General features: G+C 51.2%; 1 protein-coding gene across 3 annotated transcripts in view; it reads right to left on the bottom strand.

The window, feature by feature from the left end:
* The window catches only part of TCF20 (transcription factor 20), a 95,159-nt gene that overhangs the window by 5,849 nt on the left and 63,863 nt on the right, over positions 1 to 25,447 (bottom strand). For all 3 annotated transcript variants that reach the window (XM_031938534.1, XM_031938532.1, XM_031938535.1), the window contains exon 3: positions 4,679 to 4,772. In XM_031938534.1, coding sequence (XP_031794394.1) covers positions 4,679 to 4,772 — 94 coding nt within the window. The remainder of the gene's footprint in view (positions 1 to 4,678; positions 4,773 to 25,447) is intronic.

The raw sequence follows: 25,447 nt of genomic DNA, 5'->3' as shown, positions 1-25,447 counted from the left end.
GCCACAGGCCTCACAGACTCTCTCTTCCCCAAGTCAGGGAACCGCTGATACCTGAAGAGAAATCTCCCAGCATTCTTCTTGTTTGGACTCCGGATCCCCACTTCCTTCCGCTGCTCTCGGGGGGGGGGGGGGCGGCGGGGAGGGAGCCTTGGTCTTGCCTCTTCTGGAGGCCCCAAAAGTCTTTAAAAATGTGGTCTCTGGGTACAGGGGAGCAGAGCTCCGCCCACCAGACCCCGAATCCTCCTAGGAGAGCCCCACGCAGCATCTCTTTCTGGATCGCCAGCTCGGAAGGCTGGATCCCGCGGGGTCCTGTGCCCACTAATGGCGGCCGCTCTGCTTCTCCCACCGTGGACCTGTGACGTCGCTTCTCACACGCTTCCCTGGCCCACGGTTCCCCCCTGGAGAGGTTTCCGGATCCCATTCCGTCACTGACTGTAGCTGTACAGTCTCCCGCTTCGTGTCATTTGCAAATGTAATGAGCATCCACCTCCCAGTTTTCACAGCACGCGGAACAGGATGGGGCCAAGGGCAGATCCCTGAATCACTACTTTTCGGAGGGGTCACCGATCTGGGGCTCACCCTGAACCTCTCACCATTGACCCACTCACTTCTGGTTCCCAGTCTGCAATTTTGTGGAGATTAAAAACCATGACCTCATACAGCAGGAGGCAATGGGGGCACCCCCGGCCTAGTGATCCTCTCAGAGGGGAGATGGGGCTAGTCATGCCCAGTGCTGGTGGCTCTAGAGACCTCCGAGAGACACCTGGCTTGAGGTCCCAGAGCCGGGCAGTGAGAGCGGCCTGAAGGCTTGGCAGCTTCCTGAGGAGCAAACGCGGCCGCAAGGCTCAGTTCTGCCAGCTCCAGGAGCCCCCAGGCTGACCTGTCCCAAGGCTCGAGGGCTTAGCAAGTCATTTCTACCTTGCAGCCCCCTCCCCCTGCTGGCAAATAGCATGGCAGTAAATAACACGTGTTAATTTAAAACCCACAAGTACACAGCGTGACCAAGGTTCCCCGCTGCTCCAATCTGCCAGAAGAGCTTAGGGAACAGCGGGGGACAGACAGCCTGAGCCCTGGGGAGCCTCCAGTGCTACCTGGGCCTCAGAGGCACTCCTCTGGTGCCAGGCTGCGGGGGGTACTCGGGGCCTCGGCCCCAGCGAGCCCAAGCCGTGGGGGGCGGGTCTCCCCGGCCAGGATGGGAGCCGCCAACGGGCCCAGAGAGGAGACTTGGGGCTTGGTCTCTCTGAGCCTGCGTTCTTATCCATCTCTGAGAGACTGCGCCTCAAGCCCTGGGCTGCTGGGAGATGGCCCCTGGGGAAGCCCTAAGGGGGGGGACGGAGCCTTCAGGAAGACAACCTGACTCGGTTTAAGATTCCCTCCCTGCCCTGCACAATGACAAAAACGTTCAGCAAAGGGAGGGCAGCTGCCACCCAGGCCCAAGTGCTTGTGCTGCAGCCTCAAGTCTTAAAGGATGAAAGAGCAAGAGATGAATGAGGAGGGAGGGAGACAGAGACAGAGAAAGGGAGGGGAAAACAGTGGGGGGGGGGGTAGAGGAAAAGGAGGGGCAGAGGGAGGGAAGGGGAGGGGGAAAGGAGGAGAGGAGCAGGGGAGGAGAGAGGGGGGAGGGGCAGAGTGTTTTCCCCAAGCCTCCCTCTGGCAGCAGGAATCCTGGCACACAAACACTCTCATCCTTCCCTGACAGGCGGCCCAGGCCTCTTCCCACTGGGCTCCCACCCACCACAGAAACAGGAGTGAGGTGGGGGAGCTCGGGCGCACCAGCCCAAACCCCCTGTGGCCCCAATTCTAAAACCTCTGGGCACCAGGGAGACCCCCCCCCCCCCATGGAGGCTCTTGGGCAACACCGCCATGGTTGCGAGAGCGCAGGGAAGCACCCGAAGGAAACCTTCCAGCCTTTCCTGCCCAGGCAGGCAGCCTCCCTGCTTTACCTGAGAAAGAAAGCCCTTGGGGCAGGGACAACAAGCTCCCTCCTGGCATGATGGCTCACTCCAACCCACGTATCTCAAAAATGCTCCCAGAAGCTGGAGAGACCAGGAAGGATGGGCTTGGGGTGAATCCTCCCTATGTGGGCCCTGCCACACCCCTCCCGTGGGGGGATCAGCGACAGGCAGAGAGCTCCCAGGGCAGTGATAAGCAGCAAAGATGGGGTACACTGGGGGGCCGGGGATGGCCCTGAGCCTGGGCCAAGCTTCTGAGGCTGCAGCAGGAGGCGCCACAAAGGCATTGGCCCAGAGGGAAGCGGGCAGCTCTTCTCAGGGAGGTGACTGGGCACCAGAGGGCACAGAGAGAGACCTCCTCCAGGAAGGCTGCTCCCTCTGCGGAAGGATTACTACTGAGTCACCAAGCTCGCTGTCTGCAGGGAGGGAAGGCTTCCAGTTCCTGAGAACCCCTGCTCCAGAACCCCTGCTCCAACTCTGGTGTGAATCGAGAGGGAGGTCAGAGAGCCAGCCCGGCCCCAGGCCAGGGGTAAAAGCCTCCCAGCCAGCACGTCTACTCAACCGAGAGCCGTTTCCATGGAGATATTGGAGGAATCCAAGTTTTCTCTGAGACACCAATGGCTTTCCATGGGTGGGGGCAGGCAACACCTCGACAGAGCCGAGACCTTCCCTGCCAGGGCGCTATAGAGAACCGGCCACAGCCCCTGATGTGATTCCTGCTCTAGAGAACTGCTCCATGGGCGCCGGGTCTGATGGGAGGGGAGGCTCTTTGGAAAATCCAGAAAAGAAGCCGCATCCATGGACGTGCCATTGGGTCACAGGGCGCCCATTGTCTCCCGGAGCGGCTCCTCCGGGACCGAGCCGAGGCCTGGAGACACGGGGGCCGCGCCAACCGGCTGCTGCTCTTCCCCGTCCCACACAGACATTTTAGACCACGTGCCTTAGGAAGGGGGAAGCCCTGAGGCTCTCTGCTCTCCATGGTGTGGGGCAGCCTCCAAGGGCTGAGCTGGTCACTGAAGGACACTCACCCAGGGAAGGGCAGTCTGGGGGCTGGTGGCCACGAGCCCATGAAGAACGCCCTTGGCGGTGGTTGCCATCCCTGCCCCAAGGGCATTTTCCAGCGCTGGGAATAGTCTGTGCTACTTTTGGATACTGTTGCTAATGAGATGGGGCTGAATCTGCCTCTCGGGCCCGACCTCCGGGGACAGGCAGGCCCATTCCCCCCCCCCCCCCCCCCCCCGCCCCATCCCATGTCAGCAGTCCCTCCGGCCCGCTCCGGGCTTGCTCTCAGGGTGGACAGTGCAGAGGGCACTTTCCCTGGGCGGAGCCTCTGGCAGGACTCTCCCTTCCCTTGCTCCGGATGCTGACTGACCCGAGGGCCCAGACCTGGTTTGCCTTTCTGCTCGCACGTTGCGGCCTGTGGACCGGCCGTCGGGCCTCTCCCCCTTGGGGCCAGCGCCAGGAGGCCTCCCCCGGGAATAGCAGGCCCATCTATGAAAACCCACAAGCTCACAGACTAAGGAGGGAGACAACAGACAAACCCCCAGTCGGGATAAGTTGGAAATAATCAATGGAGAGAAGGCACCCAGGCTGGGGCCTGGGAAAGAGAGCCAGACTGTTCCGGGCCCGGGCAGGTCTGCACGCACAGCAGGCCCAGACAAGGCCCGTGCAGCCAGAGGGCCAGACTGGCCAGGGAAGAGGGAATTCTTTCTCAAGTTTGGGGGCCTGTGGAGGACTCCAAAGCAGGGTGACCACCGAGGAGGTCGTGAGAAAGGCCCAGGGCCAAGGAGGTGTGACGAGGACCTGAGCCAGGGCCGTGTCTGCCCAGCAGCGGGGAGTCACGTCGTGGAGGGAGGGTGCTCTGGCTGCCAGTTGGGCAGGGCCACGCCAGGCACCCGACCCCGTGCCCCTCATGGCGTTTCTGTGTTCCCCGAGCCTCGCCTGTGAGCACCGTGAGGCCAGGCCACGGCCCCAAGCAGCCGTTCTGAGCCGGCCGGCCACCAGTCTCCGCTCCCTTCCTGAGGAGATGAGAAGCCGAGGGCTGGGCGTCCCTCCTCCAAGCGGCCGTGCTTCCTCTCATGGCATTTTTTCACAATTTCCTTCATCTCTTTTCCATCCTGGCTTGGTGCCCGCTGCTCCTGCTGGCATCATTTCAGGAGGCTTTTCTTCGGGTACTCGGCTTTTCCTCCCATCCGCTCACTTCAGTGACAGTGTTGGGAGGGTCCCCGCCATCCCCCTCTGCCCTCTCAGAACATTCTTTTGCTTTCTAGCCATGGAGAACCCAAGTGAAATGTTGGGGGAGGGGGGGGTTGGGGCAGTGGAGACCATGCAGGACAGACCTTGATCTCTGATGATTTGTATGGAGAAATCACACAAGAAACCATGGGAATAACCACAATAACAGTAATAGTTCTCATCAAACGTCATGATTGCGGGAGGGGTGGCGTCCTCTCAGCACAGAGTGCTGCCCAGCTGGGCTGGCACCGCGGCTCTATTAACAGGAGACCCCTGCACAAGAGCAGCAGGACCCCAAGGAGAAGGTCAAAGAAGGAACAGGCTCAAATACAGCCCTCTGGGGTCCACATCTTCCCCCCTCATTGTTTCTGCTCCTTCTCCAGGGTGCCGTAGGAGAAACAGGGAAGAGGAGAAAGAGGCGAGAATGGCAGAAAAAGGCAGTGGGTCTCCAGGTTGGACCCTTCTAGAGCTAGGGGCACGTGGGCACTTACCTGCATCGATGGCACACGGGTAATGGTACCGGAAGGAGCAGCCTTTGTTGTAGCAGCCTAAAGTGGCGCCTGGCTCCTGGCAGTGGGAACATTTCTGAAAGGAACGAAAAGGGACAGGGGTCAGTCACCCACACGGACGCTCTCTCCAGCCTGTCCCTGGCAATGCCGGTGCTACCGCAGGCACCTCCTGACCTGGGCCGCCTGGCCATAGTGCCCTGACAGTTGGCGCACCCTCATTCCAAACAGGTCCTTGTGGCCCCCTGCCACTGGGCCAAGAGGGAGCCCACCGGCCTTGCCAGACGGAGCCCACCCCTTCTAGCCCTTGTGGACCAGATGAGAGAAAGTCCTCTGCCTTTCAGAGGTCACCCATTATTGACTCTTACTCCCATGCCCTCTTCCTTTCTCCGGGATGCCCATGGGGTCAGAGGAGAGGCATCTGGACCAATCCAGATCTCAGACAAACTCTGCTCTGGGCGCATCCCAGACAAACGCCCATCCCACTTCCACCTCCAAGGGGGAGCCCAATAATCCCCACTATTGGTCAGCTTTCACTGTTAGCAAGTCTGCCTGCAGAACTTTCTCATTTATTTTTAATGCACAGGAACCAAGAGGAATAGTCAGTCAGTCAATAAGCATTAAGTGCCCACCGTGTGCCAGGGATACAAAAGGAGGCAAAACACAGACCGCGCCCTCCAGGAGCACACGGACAAATGAGGGAGACAACATACAAACATCCAGTCAGGATAAATTGGAAATAATCAATGGAAAGATGGCACTGAGACTGAGGTCTGGGAAAGAAAGCCAGACTTTTCAGGGCTTGGAGGACTAGCAGGAAACACGCCCAAGCCTGCAGATAAAGCTTCTAGTAAGAGCAGCAGCTGGGAGAGATTCTGGATCCCAGAATGCAACAGGGTGTGGTAGGTGAGAGGGGATTAACTTGAATGAAAAGATGGGGGAAGGGGGGTAGGTTGTTTTTGATCCTGGAGGTGAGAGGGGAGGTATTGGTACAGTTGTACTTTCACTTCTTAAAAGTTAAAAATAGAATTTTATCTTAATTGGCCAAAACTGGAAGCCAATTCTTGAGTTACATACCCCAAATCTCTATAAAGTTCCTTCAGCTCTAAGTCTAAGTGTCTTAGGACACTTCTGGTGCCTCAGTTTCCTCATCTGTAAAATGGAAAAGAGGGCCTTCACTTACTCTCTTACAGGACTATTGTGAGGATTCAAATGAGATTCTTAAGCGGGAGACCACCCAATACACACATCAGCTGTTTTCGTAATGGACTGGCTTCTCTGCACCCAACTAGATCTCCATACATACAATGTACTAGGGAGCAAAGGATTGAGAGATAATCTCACCCTCAATGGCCTCTCCCTCTCCCAGTAGGCTCTGTTCATGCAGATTTCTAGTCCAGTTCTCTTCAAGGGAAGCAAAGGAAACCCCAGAGAGATGGGAAGGCTAGGAATACCGACTGTTCCTCCAATGAAAACGGAACGTCGTTTATGTAGTTTAGCAGACGAAACGAACGTACGAGGAAAATCGGGTTCTAACGTTTTGGAGTCTACACAGAAAAGCTAAGCCGAGCCTGTGCCTTTGACCCAATCATAAGAATGGTAATACAAATATGTAATCAAGGGGAAAAAACCCTAAAGAAGGAAAAGTCCTTTTGGTAAAAGGGCAGCAGTTCTGTGAATTTCCTTGGCTGACCTAGGAGAAGTGATGGATCTTGGCAGAAATCACAGGCAAGCCTTGGGGTTCACAAACAGCTTGTTCCACTGGAGATCTGACCTGGGAACTAGCCCAGGTCCTTCTCCTCTTCTCAGAAGGGAATCCAGCAGAAAGGCTCCTCCCAGAGCAAGGCAGTTTCCCAATGATAACCTTTCCCTTCACTAAACTTGAAAGCCCTCCTCTATTATTTACTGACAGATGAGTTCATCGAGATTTATAATTTGCCTTCAAAACCATTACCCAGTAATCAGATATGATTCTGAATTTATGGGTTCAACAGAAGGACCAGAATTCACATTCGCTCCTTATGAAGGATCCCTCCTGCTCCAGGAGATGCCCATGCTCACTCAAGTTGGGCCCACCTCCTGGTGTAGGGAGACATGGGCTCCTCTCGAGGGTATGGTGGTTCCCAAAGACTTGTCAGGCTGACTATCGAAGGTAGGACTAACAGAGCACAAGAGCTCGAGGGTTAGAAGAGTTACTGCCATAACTGCTATTTCCTCCCTATATGGCTCTGAGCAAATAATATTTCTCTTCCAGGATCCAGATGCTCCAGATCCTGTAATCTTGTGACCAAGTTCCTGGTGGTTCCCAGAAGCCCAGCCCCGAGAGCGGGGACAGTTACAAAGGCTTCACTAAAACTGCCAGGATGTCATCATGGCCATTACTTCAGCAAAAGTATGAGCCGCCACCGCCGCCTCCTCCTCCTCTGGGCCAGTTTGGAGGGAACTTTGCTATCTTGGGAAGAGACAAAGCCTAAAAGCTGGGGCTCGATCTGTTGTTTGGCTGATTGTCTAGATCCTTCTGGGCCCATTTGGATCTTTACAGCATCATTTGTGACCAAACAAAATGATCAGCTTGGAGAACTCAAGCAGCCAGAGATCCCTGACCCTAGTTTTCAGCTCATCATTCCTGTGGTGGACTCAGCTAAGGATTTCCTCAGCTCATTTGGCTCAGGGCCAGACGTTCCCCACCCCCGGATTAGATCATGTAGATGAAACCTATCAGTGTGCTGTGGCTACATCCCCCCTTCCCCAACCTGGAGAGAGGGTTGTTAAACATATTGCAAGACACTCCTGTTCTTAATCTACTAAATGGAGAAGTTTCTGTCCTTGAAAAAATCCTGCCCTTTCAACAAGCCAATGATCTTCATTCAGCACCTACTATGTGCCCAGCCCTGCACCAAGCATCGGGGGGTAGGCTCTTGTACTCCGGGAGCTCACAGCACAGTGGAGGAAACAACATGTAAACAACCATGTGCAAACGAGATCTAGACAGGATACACCGAGGGGCTAACGGCAAGGGCATCTGGAGGAAGACAGGAAGGAAGCCAAGAGGTGGAGACCAGGGAAAATGCCTGGAGCCCGGAGACGGAGCAGCCAGGAGGCCGGCGGCACCGACTGCAGGAGACAAGCAGGAAATCACAGAGTCACTGGGGATTCACTGCTCACACCCAGGCCCAGCATTCCAAAGCCTGAGGTGGGAAGGGCCCTTGGCAACCTCGAGTCTGTCCATACACAGAGAGCTGGTCCTCCAGCTTCTGGGCAAAGCCCTCCGAGGAGGGGGAGCTCACAGCACCTGGGGACGATGTGCCCTCTTTGCTCCTCGGGAGATCCCTCCTCTGGAGGACGGCCGTTCCCGTCCATTCTCGTCCTCCCCAGATGAGCCCCTTGCCCATCCTGGCTGCCCATCCACCCACTCTGCCAACCTTTCAACTAGCGCCCAGAACTGAACACACTGCTGCTATAGAGCCTGATGGGGCAGAGTTCAGTGGAGCATCCTCTCTGCCTTCCTGTTCCCAGTTAACGTAGCCCAAGATGTGGTCGCAGACTCCTCAGCCGAAACATCACAAATGGCTGACGCACACTGGGCTTGTCGGCCAGCCCCCGGGCCAGGACCACTGCTGTCTATCCATGTGTCCCCCCTCGTGGAGCTGATTTATTTGTGCTCAAGTACAAGACTTTACGTGTGTCCCTCCTGAACATCATCTAATTGGATTCGGGGCAATCGCTCTCCCTCGCAGCTTGATGCCGCCTGCCAGTGTGATGGATGAGCCTACCATCTTTGTCCTCCAAGTAGCTGAGAACCCTATCCCAGGGCCAGGCAGAAGTCCCTGGGGTGCTTAATTCCCCACCAGAGACCTGAACTGCCTGCAAGTCCTCTGGGTCTGGCCAACCCCGGGTTCTAAATACAATTGATGGTATCACCACGGAACCCACACCTCTCCCGCCACCTTCCCCAGGAGAGTCGTGAGAGACTTCATCAAGGGGTTGCCGAAATCCCAGCCAGTCATCCTCAGAGCATTCCCCTCGTCTCCTGGCTCAGCTGTCTGGCAGGATCTGCTCTTGACAAAGGCGGGCAAAGCTTGCCAGATGTTTGCCAACCAGCTCTTTAATCATCCACTTGGGAATTTCCCCAGGAATTGAAGTCAAGCTCACCGGCCTAGCAGGCAGACTAAAACAGGAACATTTGCCTTCCTCGGTGCCTCCTGCACTTTCCAGGAGCACCCAAGTATCACCGGTCCCAGCTCAGCAATCCCATCTGCCAGCTCTTTCAGGACAGACCCCAGGAGGTAATCATTTACCTGGGCTGGGTGCCCCAAATTCATTCAGCACAGCCAAGCATTCTATCATGATTTCCTAGTGAGTCCAATGTCGTTCTCCTCGGCAGCCTCAGCTTCCGTCGCTGGCGGTCTGCAGGTTCTACCCCCTTCTTGGAGCCTCCTCTTTCCCCCATTATAACCTGAGAATCCATGCCCCTGGAAGCACTTTTCCTCTAGGGGATGTCTTTTCTGTTCTTCCCAAATGGAGGGCACAATCAGATGTACCCATTTTTCCTTTCCTTTATAATAAACTATTGGCAGGAGCTCTCAAGACTCCCAGATTAACCCCCCTCTCGCCCCCCCGTGATTAAGCTTCTTGGAGGGAGGCTGCTAAGAACTGAGATGCAGGGAAGCTAAAACCTTAATGGGGTGTGCATTAAATCCGGCACCAGGCGGGGAGCCGGTAATGGGAACACAGAGCCACTAGGTTGCCATGGTCCTGACTAGAAATAGAGCAGGTGCAATGGAGCCTTGGATCAGTGCTCGGTACTTTCCACCTGAGAGGACCGAGGGTCAGAAAAGGGAAGGCACTTCTCAGAAGTTCTCCGGCTCCTCAAGGTTGCGCCTCAGTGCCCAGACCGCCGTGTCTTTCCCCACCTCAGCGAGTGCTTCCTTCTATCCAGGCGGTCTGTAACAAACAGGCAGTCCTCTCCTGTTATCTCCCCTGCGAAGCATCAGCCCACCATTCCTACGATCACAGCTCCCGGGAGCACCTGAAGTAGGATCTCCTTGCCCTCCTCATGAAGCCTGGACTCAGAGATCATGGTTCAAGTTCTGAACAAAACACTTACTGAACCAACAAAGGTGTGCCCACTCGGTGCCAGCCACTGTGCTAAATGCCAGGGGCCCGACGCCACAGGTAAGGCAGTGCTCCGTACTCTCTGGGGTGAGCTACATGCTTGTATGAGTACGGACAGGAAGTGCGAGGTGGGGAGCGGTGTGGGAGGCAGCTGACCGGCTCAGGGACAGCACGCTGTGCTGCAATCCAGGAGACCCCATCCAAATCCAGACTCGGGCACCTCCTGTGGTCTCGCCAGGGTCACCCAGCGGCTTGCCTCGGTTCCTTGGTGGCTCATATTATACAAACCTACTTAGACTGCTCCCATTTTCTTCCTTACTATCACAAAAGGCACATACGTTGCCACCCTCCCTTCCCTCCCCTCAGCACAGAGGAGTCGAGGCTTTGGCAGCAGAGGGCTCCCTATGTCCAGTGGGGCCATGGCCAGAAGGTGGGGTGTCTAAGGAGGTTCTTCCCGGCCCCGAGGAAGTCAGTGCCCCTGCAGGACAGCTGGTGCTTCTCAGATGGAAAGCTGTTGGGGCAGGGGGAGGGAGGCCAGCATCAGCCACATCTGAGTTCCGGGTAAAATGGATTCTAATTAAAGCAGATTTCTCAACAAAAGCTGAGTGTCCAAAACACTGTGTTTGCCACCGCAATTTCCTTTCAGACCTGCCCCATCTATGCTCTGCCTGACACGAGGGTGAGAAATATCAGATCTGGGCCTTCATGGCATTGCCACCTTTTCAGGGAGGTGGAAGGTGGTAAAGCCACGGGAGGATCTCTGAAAGCCCTGGGGATCTATGGGGATGAGGATCTCAGATCTCTTCCTGGTGCTTCTCTTTTTGCTTCAGAAGCCAGGCTGATTCTCATGCTGTTTAAGCAAGGGAAAGTGGCCTAGTGCCCACACCAATGGCTTCAACATTCACTAACTGCAAGGACCTAGAAGAGATGCAGTCTCCCACAAGGAGCGGCCAGTGGTTATATCAACAGTGTCGTCCAATGGTTTGTGATTGGGCTGCAGAAATTTCTGTTTCCTCTTGGAGTGGAAAATGAGGATTTCACAGTCCCCTTCATTCCTTAAAAGGCCCAAAGGGATCCATTTCTTTGCCCATTTTCGACTTCAGCCATAAAAGCAAAGCCCTCTAGGTCTCAGTATTCCCAGAACTTCTTATCCTCAGCAAACATTTCACAGAATCTGAGTTGGGGGGGCCTCAGAGGGCATTCGGTCCCAGAGCCCCCTGAGCCCCAGCCTTGATGAATGGTCATCCAGCTTCAATTTGAAGAACTCTAGAATGGAGAACTCACTACCTCAACAAAAACGCCCATCTCAGATCTAAGGATTTCTACTACCAAGTTCTAATGCGTCCACCTCAAGGCCAGGCAGGCAATGGGGAGGCCGGGTGGAGGCCAGCTATGGGATTAAAATTCCAGCTACTTAAGAAAGCTGATTCTGAGGCCAGCACTACTGGTTCTTAAGCCACCAGGGAAAGAAAGCTCAAGAGTCAGCTTGGGACCTCACTGAGGGCATTTACTGTTGATTCTTGATCAGAAGAATAATTGGAAGAAAGGATTTCTGGGTAAAAAGAGTCCCAGGGAGGCCCACTACCTTCACTTTTCTGGAGGAGGACACGAGAGGAGCAAAATCCAACTCTCTGGGGAACTGCCTTTGGATGCCACATTACCAGCCTCCAGCTCTCACTGTTCCTCTGACCAGGGTCCCTCCCTGGTTATCACATGGCCCCTCTCATTTGGCCGCAGAGGGAAAGGGCAAGGACCTCTTTCCAATAGAAATGCCAGCCCTGGTAACCTATCCCCTGTGGTACTCAAACTATTATGACATGGAACTACCCTGAAAGATGCGAGAGAAGGGGATGGTGCTTCGTGGCCTGGCCCACGATCTGCCTTGGACAAAATCTAAGGCAGCTCCAAAGGCTTTGTTACATGCCCTCACTCCCGAGACACAGATGCTCTTCTTCTGTTCCCACACGACAATGGAGATGAGCTGGTGTTTTTTTCTGCTTACGGCTTATCTGTTATACACCGGGGAGCGGCTTTCGGCAGTGTGCCCCTGGAATCCCCTGAGCGACACGGCCCTGGAAAGCACCGAAAAGCTCGGCTACATTTCTGAACTGGGTCAATCCGGCCAAGATGAGGTATGTGTGCTAGGAGATGAGAGAGAGAACAACCAATCATTGTTTTACTGACTTAATTAATGTGGCTAGAAATTCTGTGGCTTCTTTGTTTGGTGGTGTTTGAAAAAAAATAGACCTTATGCTCTTGAGATATTTTGGCAAAAAGACACAACTCGGCTCCATTAATAAGTAAACACAGTGATACCTGCCAGTACTGTGTGTCTCTTGGCAGGGGGTGGGTGGGTGGCCCGAACTTATGGTTGCTGTAGTTTCTTCCAGCTCTCGATGGGACGTCCGTGCTAGGGTCCAGCTTGGCTGGCCACAACGTCAGTGCGACTCGCTGACTAATGGTCAGTTGTATATGTTTACACGTGCAGGGACACACGCGTGTCACTGAGGCAGGCACTCACATGTATATGGCTGCACGGAGACCCGAGGTAACATCATCCGGCCAAGGGGAACTCACAAGATGCTGCCGCCATGGTTTATCAGGCGCTGGGCTCGACGTTCAAGATTAACCACAGATCCCATGACAACCAACTCCTCTGACATCCTTCTGCTGCTTTCAATTTTCTGTGCTAATATTCCTCAAAAAAACTCGGGCAGGGCCCGGCAAGCTCCTTCCCTGGCTATTTCCGTCCCGTTCGTTTATTTGAGCAGCACCAGACCTCCAAGGGAGTCGCCTTGTCCAATGTGCTCCTTTGATGAGGACGGACACACCTGGTGCCGAGCCGCTGCTTCCCAAAGGCCAGGCCTGGCTCGCTTGGGCATCTGCATCCCCCACAGCAGGCCTGGCTCCCAGCAGGTGGTTAATGAAGGTGCTGACTTTCTGAAGCTCACCGCTGCTCACCCCCTGTGGAGCTGTCTCCTGAGTACGTTACCATGTGGTCCCCACAGGAGGGGGACAACCAGGGGAGCCCCCACCCCGCATCCAGGTACCGTGAGTTCTCTCTAAGCTGTTAATCTGCTACTGATATGGAACAATGAAGGGAATGAATGGGGGTGGGAATCAAATCCTGGGCTTGAGCAGGTCAGAGCTGCCTCCCCATCTGCCCGTGTGTGCTCCTTGGGAGCAAGGACTGATTTTCTGCCCTTCTCTGTGATCCCAGTACTTAGCACAGTTACAGGCACATGGTAAGCGCTTGGAACACACTGGGGTTGCGCAGAGGGCCGTGATCGCCAGAGGATCCGTGTTCCTGTCATCCCTGAGGTGAGATGACCTGGCCGGGGGGTCCCACAGAGCCTGGGATCATGCTCCATTTCCTGGCTTCTGTCTGGTTCTGCACGTTCCCATTGCACCCTCCCTAAGGGAGAAGGCACAGGCAGAATCACAGCCTCCCCCAACCCCCATGAGCCCCTCTGCACTTATTCCCCCCGGAGGGCCTTGTCTCGAGCCGATTCCCACGGGTAATTCCTGTCCTTCCTCTGGAGGGTAAGATCCAGATGAAATACAATTCTCCCCCTCCCCCAGCACCCAGCATCTCCCTGCTCCCCCTACAGGCCAAGGATGTCAGAGTTGTAGCAGAAGCTCAATAAATACCTATCGAATCGATTTCCTTTCAGATGATGCTTTACTTTCCAATAAAGGGAAATGCTAATGGCTGCCTAGAAAGTGGACAAAATCCTAAGCTGCAGAGTAATGTCTCCAGGAAATCTTCCCCGGCCCCCCAAGCCAGACAGGAACGGGTGATATCCCTGACGGGGCCAGTCCCGGGGGCCTCCTCTGTCTGGAGGACACCTGAGTGGCCGGATCCGGCTCTAGAGAATAGCTCAGGATTGGGTTACTCCTCGGTGAAACCGGGAGGTCCTTGGAAGGCTGGGGAAGCAGCTGGACTCTTCCGAGGGGAGGTGCTGAACAAACGGCATCGGAGGCCGCAGCCCCACGCAAATGAAAACTGGCAGGAGCTTGGAGCCCTCCCACCCCCTAAATGGGCCTTCTGAGTCTGGGCAGGACGAGAGCGCATCCCGGCCGGCTCACATGCTTGGTCGGCTTCTCTCTGTCCCACACGTGGAAGGCACTAAGCGCCTCGTTAGTGGCGTTTCTTGTCTGCTGCATCACGCCCTCCCCCAGCTGCCTTTTCTCAGTCACTGAGGATCTAATGGGCCCGCCTTCCCTGCCTCCTGGGACACAGCCTTTGCCTCCCTGCCAGAAGGAAAGGGATGTGCACATACACTAAGCGGGCCCCCAGGGTCAGCGGGCCTCCCCAGATAGGGGGCAAGCCCACGTACCGCCGCCTATGGGCAGGTGGCCAGACTCTCCCAGCCTGGGTTTCTTGAAGGCAGAGTCCCCTTGCCTAGGGCTGGATTGGGCTGGGGCAAGCTCCGGCCGAGGGCTGTAGGTCACCATTGCCCTTCACACGCTCTCCTTCCTTCCACCCTCCATCGTCTCCACTACAGAAAAGCCTGAGCGAGTGGAGCTGCTCCGGCCAGCGACGGCCCATGGGGAATCTCCTGCCCCCGACTGCCCTTCCGGGACAGCCTTCTGCCAGCAGATGGTGGTGCCGGCCTGGAGCTCCCAGCACCTGGGAGTTGCCCCGAGGAGGCAGAGCAGACTCCCAAACATCAGGCCCTTAGGGGAAGTGTGGATGTGACTTCCATTTCTGAGTATGCTCCTCTTCCCCACTACGCCTAGGCATCCCTCATAGCAAGAGACACAAGCAAAGAAGCTAAGCAAACAACAAGGTAACATCCACGGCGAGGCCCTGGACAGGCAAGACTCTGCACCCGCGGGCCCCCGCCTCCCTTCTCCCAGGACAAGCGCTGCAGTTCCGACTCTGGCACTGTGGGCCCCGGGCTCCGTCCCTTAGGCCACCCTGTGGCCGCCGGGCGTCTCCTCACTGCTCACTCAGCACCCACTTGCCCATCATTCCCCACATCCTATGACAGACTGCAGCCCAAGGGAGGGCCCTGCATCCTGGACCTGATCTCCCATGGACCCTTTCTCTTGCCGCGGGCCTCTGGAGTACATGCCTGGCACTGAGACAGCCGGGTCCGAAGATGTGTCCTGCACCTTCTGGAAAAAGAGAAGGTGGGCTACGAGCCAGCAGTGAGCGCTCTGGTTAGACTGCCCTGTGGGAGGAGGAGCTGAGCCTTGGGCAAAGCCATTCATTAGGACACCCAAAGGGGGGCCGCTCTCCAAGGCCCTGCCAGTGAGTGCTCACAGCAACTTAACCTTCCTCCCCTAGCTCCTTCCCAGCAGTACAGAGCATAAAGGGAGCAGGCAGTGACCTACCCCTGGGTTCTTGAGGCTCAAATGGGGGCTGCGTCCGAGGACCCTTCACAATGACCTTGATAAACTGCAGGCTCTTCCAGTTCCAGGTGGAGCTGAGGGCCCCCCCACTGCCCGCCAGGTGCTGGCAATGCAGCCAGTGTTACTGCCACATCCTGCGGAGGCCAGGGCTAGCTGAGCCCAGCTGCCTTTAGACTGGCCCCAGAACCCCAAGGCCCGGGGTTCCCAGCCTGTCTGGCTTCTCACCGCCTCCATGACATGGCAGTCCCAGGCTTCTGTCTTTGTCCTTTCAGCTTTGAGTTGAGGACCCCAGGATGAGCCCCATGGCACAGCTGTGCCCCCGGCAGTCCCAGGGGCCTCCCTGCCCGCCCTGGAGGATGTTTGCCTTTTTTTGTGCACCCTGCGCTCAGTCCAGGGCCTGATATTAGTAGGTGTATCCCCTGAGGTCCAAGACTGCAGAGGGATGGGTGGGGAGGAAGGGCTCCTGGGCCTCCTCCACAATGCACCCAAACAGCAGCAAGGAGAGCCACCCCGGCTCCCAGAAGCCCAGCCCCCTCTGCCAGCGCTCTATCAGGCACCGAGCTGCTAAGCCCACCGACCTGAGACTGGGCCCACGGCTGCGGGGGCAGGAGTTGCTGCCTTCTGTGACCTCAGCCACCTGCCCTTCCTTAGCTGGGACTCTTCTCTCACTCGGCGCTCCAACCTTCCCAGGTACGTGGCCTAACGTGGCTCTGCTCTCCATCTCTTCCAGGTCCTCCACAGACAACCACAAGAAGACCGAGCTCAGAGAAGCTGCAGACAGTCAGTTGGCTCTGCCCGGGTCCCTGCTCTTTTTTACTCTTAAATCACCAAACAAATGTTCTCAGTCTACTTTTGTCTGACTCCCTGCGACCCCGTTTGGGGTGCTCTTGGCAGAGATGCTGGAGAGGAGTCCTGGCCATTTCCTTCTTTGGCTCATTTTACAGAGGAGAAAACTGAGGCAGAGGTGGCCCAGCTAGTGAGTGTCTGAGATCCAATCTGGATTTGGAAGATAAGTCTTCCTGACTCCAATCCGGGCTACTTTTCTACAGGTTGCTCCAACTGAAGCTCAGTTCCCGGCTATTTGCCAGAGCCTTATTCCAATTCTATCAGGGTGCCGTGGTCTTTCTTATCTCATTTTAGCTGTGGGATGTCCCGGTGCCCCCCAGAATAGCGGATTTTCTGCTTGTGCTCAGTGATGGAAAGAAGGCTGAGGGGGTTATGAGAAATGGGAATTGTCTTCTTCAGATTTACTTACAAAGCGCAGAGGAAATGGCAGAGAGAGTGCAGTAAATCCTCCAACCCTTCTTATCTCCTCCCCTCCCCACCCTGGATTCTGCTGCTAATCAGAAAAACCCAACAGCAAATGGCTTGGAAGGATGAATGTAAAGAGTCAGAAGACCCTGGGAACACTGTGAACTGAGAGGGCAAAGAAGCAGAGCAGACAGGCAGCTCCAAGCCTGATAAAGCACCTAGTCGGGGTGCTGCACATAGTAGGTACTCTAGACAGTCCCTTCCTGCCTCTTCCCAAACAATACAGAACTACAATAAGGCACAAGCAGAGCGCCCCAAATGATGAACCGAGTGCCCTGCCCTCCCTCTGTAGAGATACAGCCACACAGCTCCCACAGGCGCAAGCACAGGCACTTCATGCTTGACTGACATCTGGTCAACAGTTCAGGCCTACTAACCCCAAACGCCCAAGAGTCCCTTTGAAAGATGAGGGTCCATTCTGACTCACTCTGTCCTAACCTGGAGAGGGGGGTGGGGTACAAGGTCAACACTCAATCTGAGGCCAGACAAGCCCTTCTGTCTATATTACCAATAATGTCCTAGAGCAGTAGCTTTTAGCTCGGGTCTAAAGGTAGATTGTTACAGTCTATGAACATGGGTGAGGAAATGCACGTTTTTACTGCTACTAATATAAAATGCATATTCTTTTTTTTCCCTCCTTTCCTGAGGCAATTGGGATTAAGTGACTTGGCCAGGGTCACACAGGTAGGAAGTGCTAAGTGTCTGAAACCAAATTTGAACTCAGGCCCTCCTGACTTCAGGGCTGGGGCTCCAATCACTGTGGCACCTCGCTGCCCTAAAAAAAACACATTCTTGAGGGGATCCAGCCAGTGCAAAGAAACCTCGATACATAAAAGGGCAAAGAACTTAAGCCTCAGAATCAGAGCAACAGGTACCACACAGTAGGAGAACAATCTGCATTTTGTCCTTTGTTCATTTAAGAAAAGACAGGATAGAGTGTTGGAAGGACATGCCAATGATCTAGTCCAGATGAGGAAATGGAGGGCCAGGGAAGAAAAGCAACCTGCAAGAAGTCATCCAGGTGGAGGGAAGAGGGAAGAAACACCTACTCTGTGTCAGGGACTGGGCTAATAAGCACCTCACAAAAATGAGCTCCTCCACCTATCACAATAACCCCGGAGTTAGTCTCAGGTCTTTCTGAGCACTTTTCGGATGTTGCCAAGCTGAGAAAGCTTTTTGTTTTAGGTTTCCAAACTCCTCCCTCTCCTCTGTTTTCTCCTTTCCATTTATGATGGACAGGTTTGCTTTTTTCTACTTTTGCTGAGGGGGAGGGGGGGAGCTCTCCCAGTGGTCAGGGGTTCCTAGGCCTATAGGATATCACGAGGTTTCCTGAATGTCACCTCGACAAGCCAGGCTCACCTGGTCCCAGGAGCCAGAATAAGGGGACCACCAGGGAAGGATGGCTCAGGGCTGGCACTTGTCCAAACTGGGGCTGCCTCCCTCACTGGCCATACCCATGCAGCTCCTTCCCAATTCCTGGTGTGCTGGTCTACCTATAAAGTTTCCTTGTTGAATTTCTTGGAAGGACAGTCCCCAGAAGCACACTGCCTCAGTAATGTGGCTCGTACTTAGCGGATGATGTTCTGTGGGACAAGGGACACAGGTGCAAACGTCCCCAAGGGAACACATGGATGTGACCAAGTCCTCTGTCCCGACCCCAGTCAGCTGCTTCTCCACTGGGTGGAAGTCGGTCTCCGACTCATGGGCCGCTGGGCACGGTGACGCTACCTTAGGGCCGCTGCTTGCCCAGCTGCTCAGGGATACGGGACAGAAAATTGAGGCCACAGTTTGGAGGTTTTTTTTCCTTTAAGCTCTGGGCAGCAGAGCTGCCCCTATGACTCAAGTGGATTTCTAGAGCTGAGAGCCTGAACAGGCAAACTAAGCTGCTAACTCCTGCCCACGGGCACTCTCCATTCTAGACACTGATTTGGGAATAACCCCGAAGAAGCCGAACCCAAGCACGTGGCCGGGGCACAGTGACGGTGCCGTTGCTCCCCTTTGTGCCCTGGGTTTCAGGTGTAAGACATTTAGTGAGCGGGTCTGAATCCTCTGAAAACAATCTCTGAGGTCCCATCCTGAGCTGCTGAAGAGCCCCCGAAAGGTGTGAGAATGACAACGGCCACCTTTACAGTGACAGTTAGTCTGAGAATTGGAAGGAGCCTCAAGACAGGGTAAGGGGGGGGCATCCAGACCACACCTGCAGCCCTCCTGGCTGGCTCCGTGCTAGTCCAACACATCATTTCTGCTTTCGATGACATGCCCCAAGTCCCAAGAGACAGCAGAGCCCGCTGGGAGTGAGGCTTTCTGTCTCTGATGCTAGAATCCTTCCCTACCCCTGAGACACCAGTCGCCCTCATGAGGAAGGCTTCCTAATGAGGAGAGCCGGGATAGAGACCGGCTCTCCTACTTCACTGCCAGGCCGGACAATAACTTATGGGGATTCCTGGTCAGCTCTCTCCTGGACTGGATGCCCCCCACCCGAGGCCTTTTCCATTTCTGAGATGAAAGAAAAGTTAAAAAAAAAACAAAAACAACCCATCCCCCCCAGCGCCCCAACATGTTAATAGCCCAGGGTAGCAGCTGGGTGCAGGGGATACAAAGCTGGGCTTGGAATCATGAAGATTCAAACCTGCCCTCAGGTACTGATTAACAGTGTGACCCTTGGGCAAGTAACTTCATCTCTGCTTCACTTTATTTATCTGTAAAATGAGGATAATAGTAACAGTCCCTATCTCCTGAGGTCATTGGAGGATAAAATCAGATAACTGTCAAGCCCTTAGCGCACAGGAGGTGCTTAATAAATGCTTATTCCAGCCATCCCTCTCAGTAAAGGCCTGAGGACTGGAAAAGACACAACATCTTTTCACTTAGTCCATACTCATCTTTTACTTGACCAGGAACCTAAAGAAAGTCCTTAAATGACTTATCTCAGGGTCACACATGCAGTAATTAGCTGGGGGGTTTACTCCCAAATGCTCTGCCTCCAAACTGGGTGATCTTGGTATGACGCCACAAATCTGCCTCAAGGTCTCACATGATTAACTTTTCTTTCTGGAGCCGGATATCTGATCTTTGCCGATTTGGGTGAAGAAGGCTTTCTTTAGGGCTCTCTCCGTACCATGGATGCCACAGATGGGTTGTGCATCCTGACAACAGGCCTGACTGCAGCTGTGGCGTGGTGACCAAGTCGCACAGAGGTACCACCTTTGGGCCCAGGTGCCAGAGAACAGAGCTACGTGGGGGGTGGGCCGGACCCCCCAACTAGGTGGAGGTGAGCCCAGGGGCTAGCTCCCACCTTCTCCCCTGAGCAATGGTATGCGCGGGCACATGCCCACATCTCACATGATCTTCAAGGTTCTTTCTGACCAGGTATGATGCTGGGGGGCTTCCAACTTGTGACTCATCTTCAGTACTGCACTCAACAAACATTTTTAGAGAAATAAAATACTCATCAGCCTGAGAGGCAGCCTAATGCAATCAAGAGTGCTGGACTTGGGGAGTCAAGAGAAATGGGTTCAAATTCTACCTCAGATACTGACTAGTAGTAGGATCATGGGCAAATCATCATTTCTCAGAGTCGATACTTCCTCATCTTTAAAATAGGGATCATACTTTGTAGTAGTCACACCATCCATCCTCACAAAGCCTTATAGTACTATACATGTGAATGTAGGCTAAACTGTCTGAAGGAGAATCCAAAGATAAATAAGTGATTCTGAGGTCCTTGTTCTCGAGAATTTATAACGGGAGAAATGGGAACAAATTTATTCGATCTAACAATCAGTTAAGCTTAAATTGCTCTCCCCTCCCAAGTCTATTTACCCAAAGAGGCATAAGACAAAGGCTGATCGTAAGCAGGAAACATGTGAGTGCGGTCAAAAAAGGATTTCAGCACGTGGAAAGTGGAGAACATTCTAAAGACACAGGGAAATCAGAGACTGCGAAGTGCAGACAATTCAGAAGGGCGAGCTGTCTACTATCATCAGGCGCTGCAGGTATTAATGCTCATTTTCCATCAGGATGGGGAAAAATCAATAGCTTAAAGATCAGATTTGAAAAAAATTAAATGGGAGCTTTTGTAGTCGAAGGACTTTCATATTAAGAGTTAATCTGAGATACATAAAAGCTCAAAAAGCTCTCACTAGTGAAGTGGGATTATAACTTTAATTATTTAATACTTGATTCAGATAAGCTCTTTAGAAAAGTTTCACAAATGATGAAGAGGATGGCTTCAGAAAAACCTGGGAAGACTTCTATAAGCAGATGCCAAGTGAAGTGAGCAGAACTAGAACTTTATAAACAATAACAGCAACATCACAACAATGGTCAACTGTGAATGACTTAGTTACTAGGATCAACATAATGATCTATTACAATTCCAAACACCTCAGATGAAACATGCTATCTACTTCCAGATAAGAGAACTAATGGATTCAGTGCAGGTTGGAACCTATTTTTCCTTTATTATTATTATTATTATTTCTCCTTCTTGCAACATGTCTAATATGGAAATATGCTTTGCCTAACTTCATATGTATAATGGACATCATATTTCTTGCCTTCTCAATGAATAAAGAAATTAGAAAATTAAAAAATACCCTACAAACCGCTTATGAGACCCCTATATAATTTCCAGCTCATTTTATGACATATTGTGTCTACACTTGATAATGGAAGTAGGCAAAACAAATCTTCCATCATTGACCCTAAGGGCCAATGCTGGGTGTTTTTCTCTCTGCCAAATACTTATAAATTTCATTTTGTAAAAGGTAAATGAACAAATGATGTAACTCTGCTCTGAAATGGGGGAGGGGGGGAGAATATATATATCTCTCTCTCCTGATAATGTACATCCTTCTTCTAGGGGAGCCTAGAAAATCTTCCACTTAGCCAGGCTGAATAAAAGTTATCTGAATGAAATTAACTTTGCTAGTTCATAGATATAGAGTAATAAATAGATATAAGATAGAGATATGAACTATAAGTATGAGATGTTTATAGATATAAGAACTATAAAAGACCATAGAGGGTTCAACTCCCTCATTTGACAGATGAGGAAGTTGAGGCGGGGGGACTGACCAAAGTCACACAGGCAGTCAGGAAGTAGTAATGATAGGATTTTAACCCAGGCACTCCAAATCCTAGAGTTCTTTTTTAATGCATTGTATTCCCTGGTTAAAATGACCAGATCACTCCAATTTCTGATGAAGTTCTAAGTCTAACCTTTAAAACTAAGACACATTCTATAGTAGAGCACTCCTCTATGCCAGTTCTTCAACAAGGGATACAGATCACCTTGCAACACAGTGACTGTAAGCCCACTTTAGGACTGGGAAGGTTATGGAGCAGTCTCTCTAAAGGTGGCAACTGGAAGGACTCTAAAAATGAATGCTTGAATTAAAAAAAAAAATTTTTAAAGGGAAAAACAAACATCATAGGAGAGGGATACTGGTCCAAAGCCTGACTAGAATAAACCTTCCCAAATCATTTGGGAATACTACACTGACTTAATTTAAATCTTGGCCAAGGAGGTTGAGGATCACCAAACTGCTCAAGAATCTCCTTGTCTGGTTGTACTTCCATTTTGCTAAATAGAAGCTGCTCTAGAAGCCCGGAGCCCTAGGACGGCCCTCCGGAGATCCACACAAACGCTACTAGAAAGGCTCCACTGGGCAAGTTATTGTGGCATGCAGGCAGGCGAGGAAACGTCTCCAAACTGGGACTAATATCAGTAGCAGCTCTGGGATCCTGGGATATCAAATCAGGGCATAGATTTCAAGGTGGGTTTCTACACTCTCCAGCTGAGTCAGAAGCCTGTTTCTGTTGACTCTGAAGTTTACACTGGTTTATGAGGGCCCGGTAACTTCCATGACTTGAGAGCTGAGTATAGCCAAATCAGCACAAATAAGTCATGGTTAGAGAGGTAGAGAGAAGTAGCCAAAATGTTCTGGTGCTGTTCATCTCCCGGTCCCTAAATTAAAGACTTTTCTTTTTAAGCTGTATTCTCTCCCATTTTTCTACTCCTACCATGCTTGCACAAAGTAGTTAAACGTCATGATTTTTAAGGTCTCTTCTCAGGCAAAAGCCACTAGGTTTTGAGCAGTTCTGAGGCCTGAGTGAGTGCTATTTTGTGGAACTTTCCGTTCCACTTCTTTCTCTTTTTTAAAAACTACCTTTATCGTAAGGGTTCTGGGTTTGTTTTTGGAAGAGGGTACCAAGATTATCAATAAAATTAAAACAAAATTAATTAAATAGGCAGGCCTTCTCAACTATACTCTATAGCAGGCTGCAAAACTAAGTGTTAAAAAACAAGGAATAAAATATTTATTGCTTAGCATTCCTTGTGGTAAAACAAAAAGTGTTCTCTTAAGGGCTAGAATAATACTGGAACACTGACCTAGACCAAGCCATAGGGTTGCTATCCAAGGTCCATTTTACCAATGTTCAGAAAGACTCATTACCTGGCTGATCCTTGAAGGGGACTGGAGAGGTCATCTGTGTAGAAGTGAAGGGGGCATGTGCATTGATGAAATCATGAATCCTGAAAGTACTTCAGTGAGTTGTTAATAACAACAGCTGACATTTATGGCACACAGTTGTTAAGTGCTTTAGAGAATTCCTTGCTTGATAAAAATGGAAAATTTAGTATACAAACTCAAACCCCATCCTGATACGATGCTACCCATTGTCTACTTAGCTTTAGTGAACTCTTCTCTTAGAGTCAGACACATCCCCTTCATGAATGTTTTCAGGTTTTAGCTGATGTTGATAACTCACTAATAATAACACCTCATATCTAATTTCAGTATACTGAGTTGCTTCTAATTGACATGGTTTTTTTTCAAAGACATAAAACATCATTCATTTTGAATTTTCCCTATTCAAATAAAAAAATTAAGGTAGAAAAATATCGATATAAAAAAGTATCAGTTGAGTGCTCCAACTAACAATAATTCAAATATAAAAGAGATCCCCGTGGATACAGACTGACTTAGAAAACCACTAGTTCACATTCCCTTGATTGTATTTTTTATTTATTTTGTTAAATATTTCCCAATGATATTTTAATCAGACCCTCACAAACAGGCAGCCTGCTCACCTCTGGTGTAGATATCTTTCCACTTGTACAGTTGCTGTCCCTAATTCCTCCCCCCAGTTCCCAAGGAGCATCCAGTCAGTGCACTGGATGGGGATGGACACTGGCTACACTGGGCAAGCTGACCCAAAATATTTTTCTCTCCTAGGGGGTCCCCACATGCTGCTGCAGGGACAGCAGCAAAGTGTCTACCACTTTGGAATGGAAGACGCTGAGAATCAAACAGGTGGTTTTTATATTCGGTCTGAAACCATTAACATGGGAGGACTGTAGCTCATGTCACTGGAGGGAGTCTGTTAGTGACACTGTATTGATAAGGATTTCATAAGCAGTGAGGAGATAGAATGAGAAACACCTGAGTTCAAATCTCATCCCTGACAGCTACCATCAAACAGATATGACTTCAGGTGAATCTCTTAATTTCTCTTTGCCTCTGTTTTTCATCTATAAAATGGAGATAATACCCATACTAACTACCTCACAGGATTAACATGAGATAATTAATGCAAACTTTAAAATACCTCTAAGCATCAGTTATAATAAGCAAGTTGGACACCATTCAGTGTCCCAGCACAAAATACACACTTAATAAATGTTTATCGATTACTGATCATAGTGCAGCAGCACTAATGCAAAAATATTAAATATCAGTGAAGAATATATAGAAATATATTTAAGAGGTAATTCACTATGACCACATTGAATTTACATGAAAAATACTAGAACAATTTAATAGAAAATTAAATCACACCAATAACAAAAAATAAAAACCGTGCAATTTTGTCCATGGATGTAGACAAGTCCTCTGACAAGGCACAGCACAGCACTCTTTTAAATGTTCTGGTCATTATAGTAAAAGGGTGTTAGGTCTATAAAATCTAAACACTCATCGAACACTAAGAGTCAGCATTATTTGTAAGAGGCAGCGGAAGCCTTCCCAGTAAGAACCTGGGTAAAGCAAGGATGGCTGTCACCTTTGCTATTAGTTCACATAGTGTTACAAGAGCCAGCTCTAACACGGTAAGAAAAAAACGGAGTGACTAAGCATGAGCAAAGAGGCAAAATTCTCTCTATTTTCAGAGGATACCGTGGTTTACTTAAGAGAACCTCCAGAGAATCAATGATAATATTTATCAAGATAATTAAGAGCTTCTGTAAAGTAGCAGGTTAGTAAATACATCTACAAAACCCAGTAGCCTTTCGGTATAATACTAACAAAACCCAGGAGGAAGAGCTGGCAAGAAAAATTACATGCAAGATCTCAACAAAATACCTTAATTCTTTGAGTTAACCTACCAACACATGCCATACTCTTACATAAATAAAACCATAAAACAATATTTACAGACATAAACTACCTAAACAAATGAAGAGCTAGTCAATGTTCATGCCTGGGCCAAGCCAGCAGAGTAAACAAAAAAGTTTACGGATTAGTTCCATGCCTTTGATTTAGAGGAATGAAAGAATGAGAAGACCAAGGGACATGATGGAAAAAAATGGGAAAGCTGGAAGGAGAAGATGGGAGGAGAGTGATGTTACCAGAGTTGAAAATATACTGTAAATCAATAATTATCACAACTATGTGGTACTAGATTTTTTTTTTAATTGGCAACTAGATCAGACAAAAAAGATCTAGAAATAAATGCCAACAGGTTAGTATTAAATAAACCCCCAAACATTACATCACCAGAAAATGGGAATATTCATTCAATAAAAACTACTGGAAAAAACAGAATGTTTTTTGGGAAAAAAAAAGTTTGGACCAACATCTTGCATCTTATGCTACGATTTCCAATTGAATTAAATGTAGTAAGTAGAAAGGTATAACATCAAAAATAACTAGTAGAAGTTCTCTCTTTCATAATAGTGGA

Source organism: Sarcophilus harrisii, chromosome 5 (genome assembly GCF_902635505.1).
Source record: "Sarcophilus harrisii chromosome 5, mSarHar1.11, whole genome shotgun sequence".
In the NCBI taxonomy this organism is placed as follows: Eukaryota; Metazoa; Chordata; class Mammalia; order Dasyuromorphia; family Dasyuridae; genus Sarcophilus; species Sarcophilus harrisii.
This window is presented reverse-complemented; position numbering and strand designations above follow the sequence as displayed.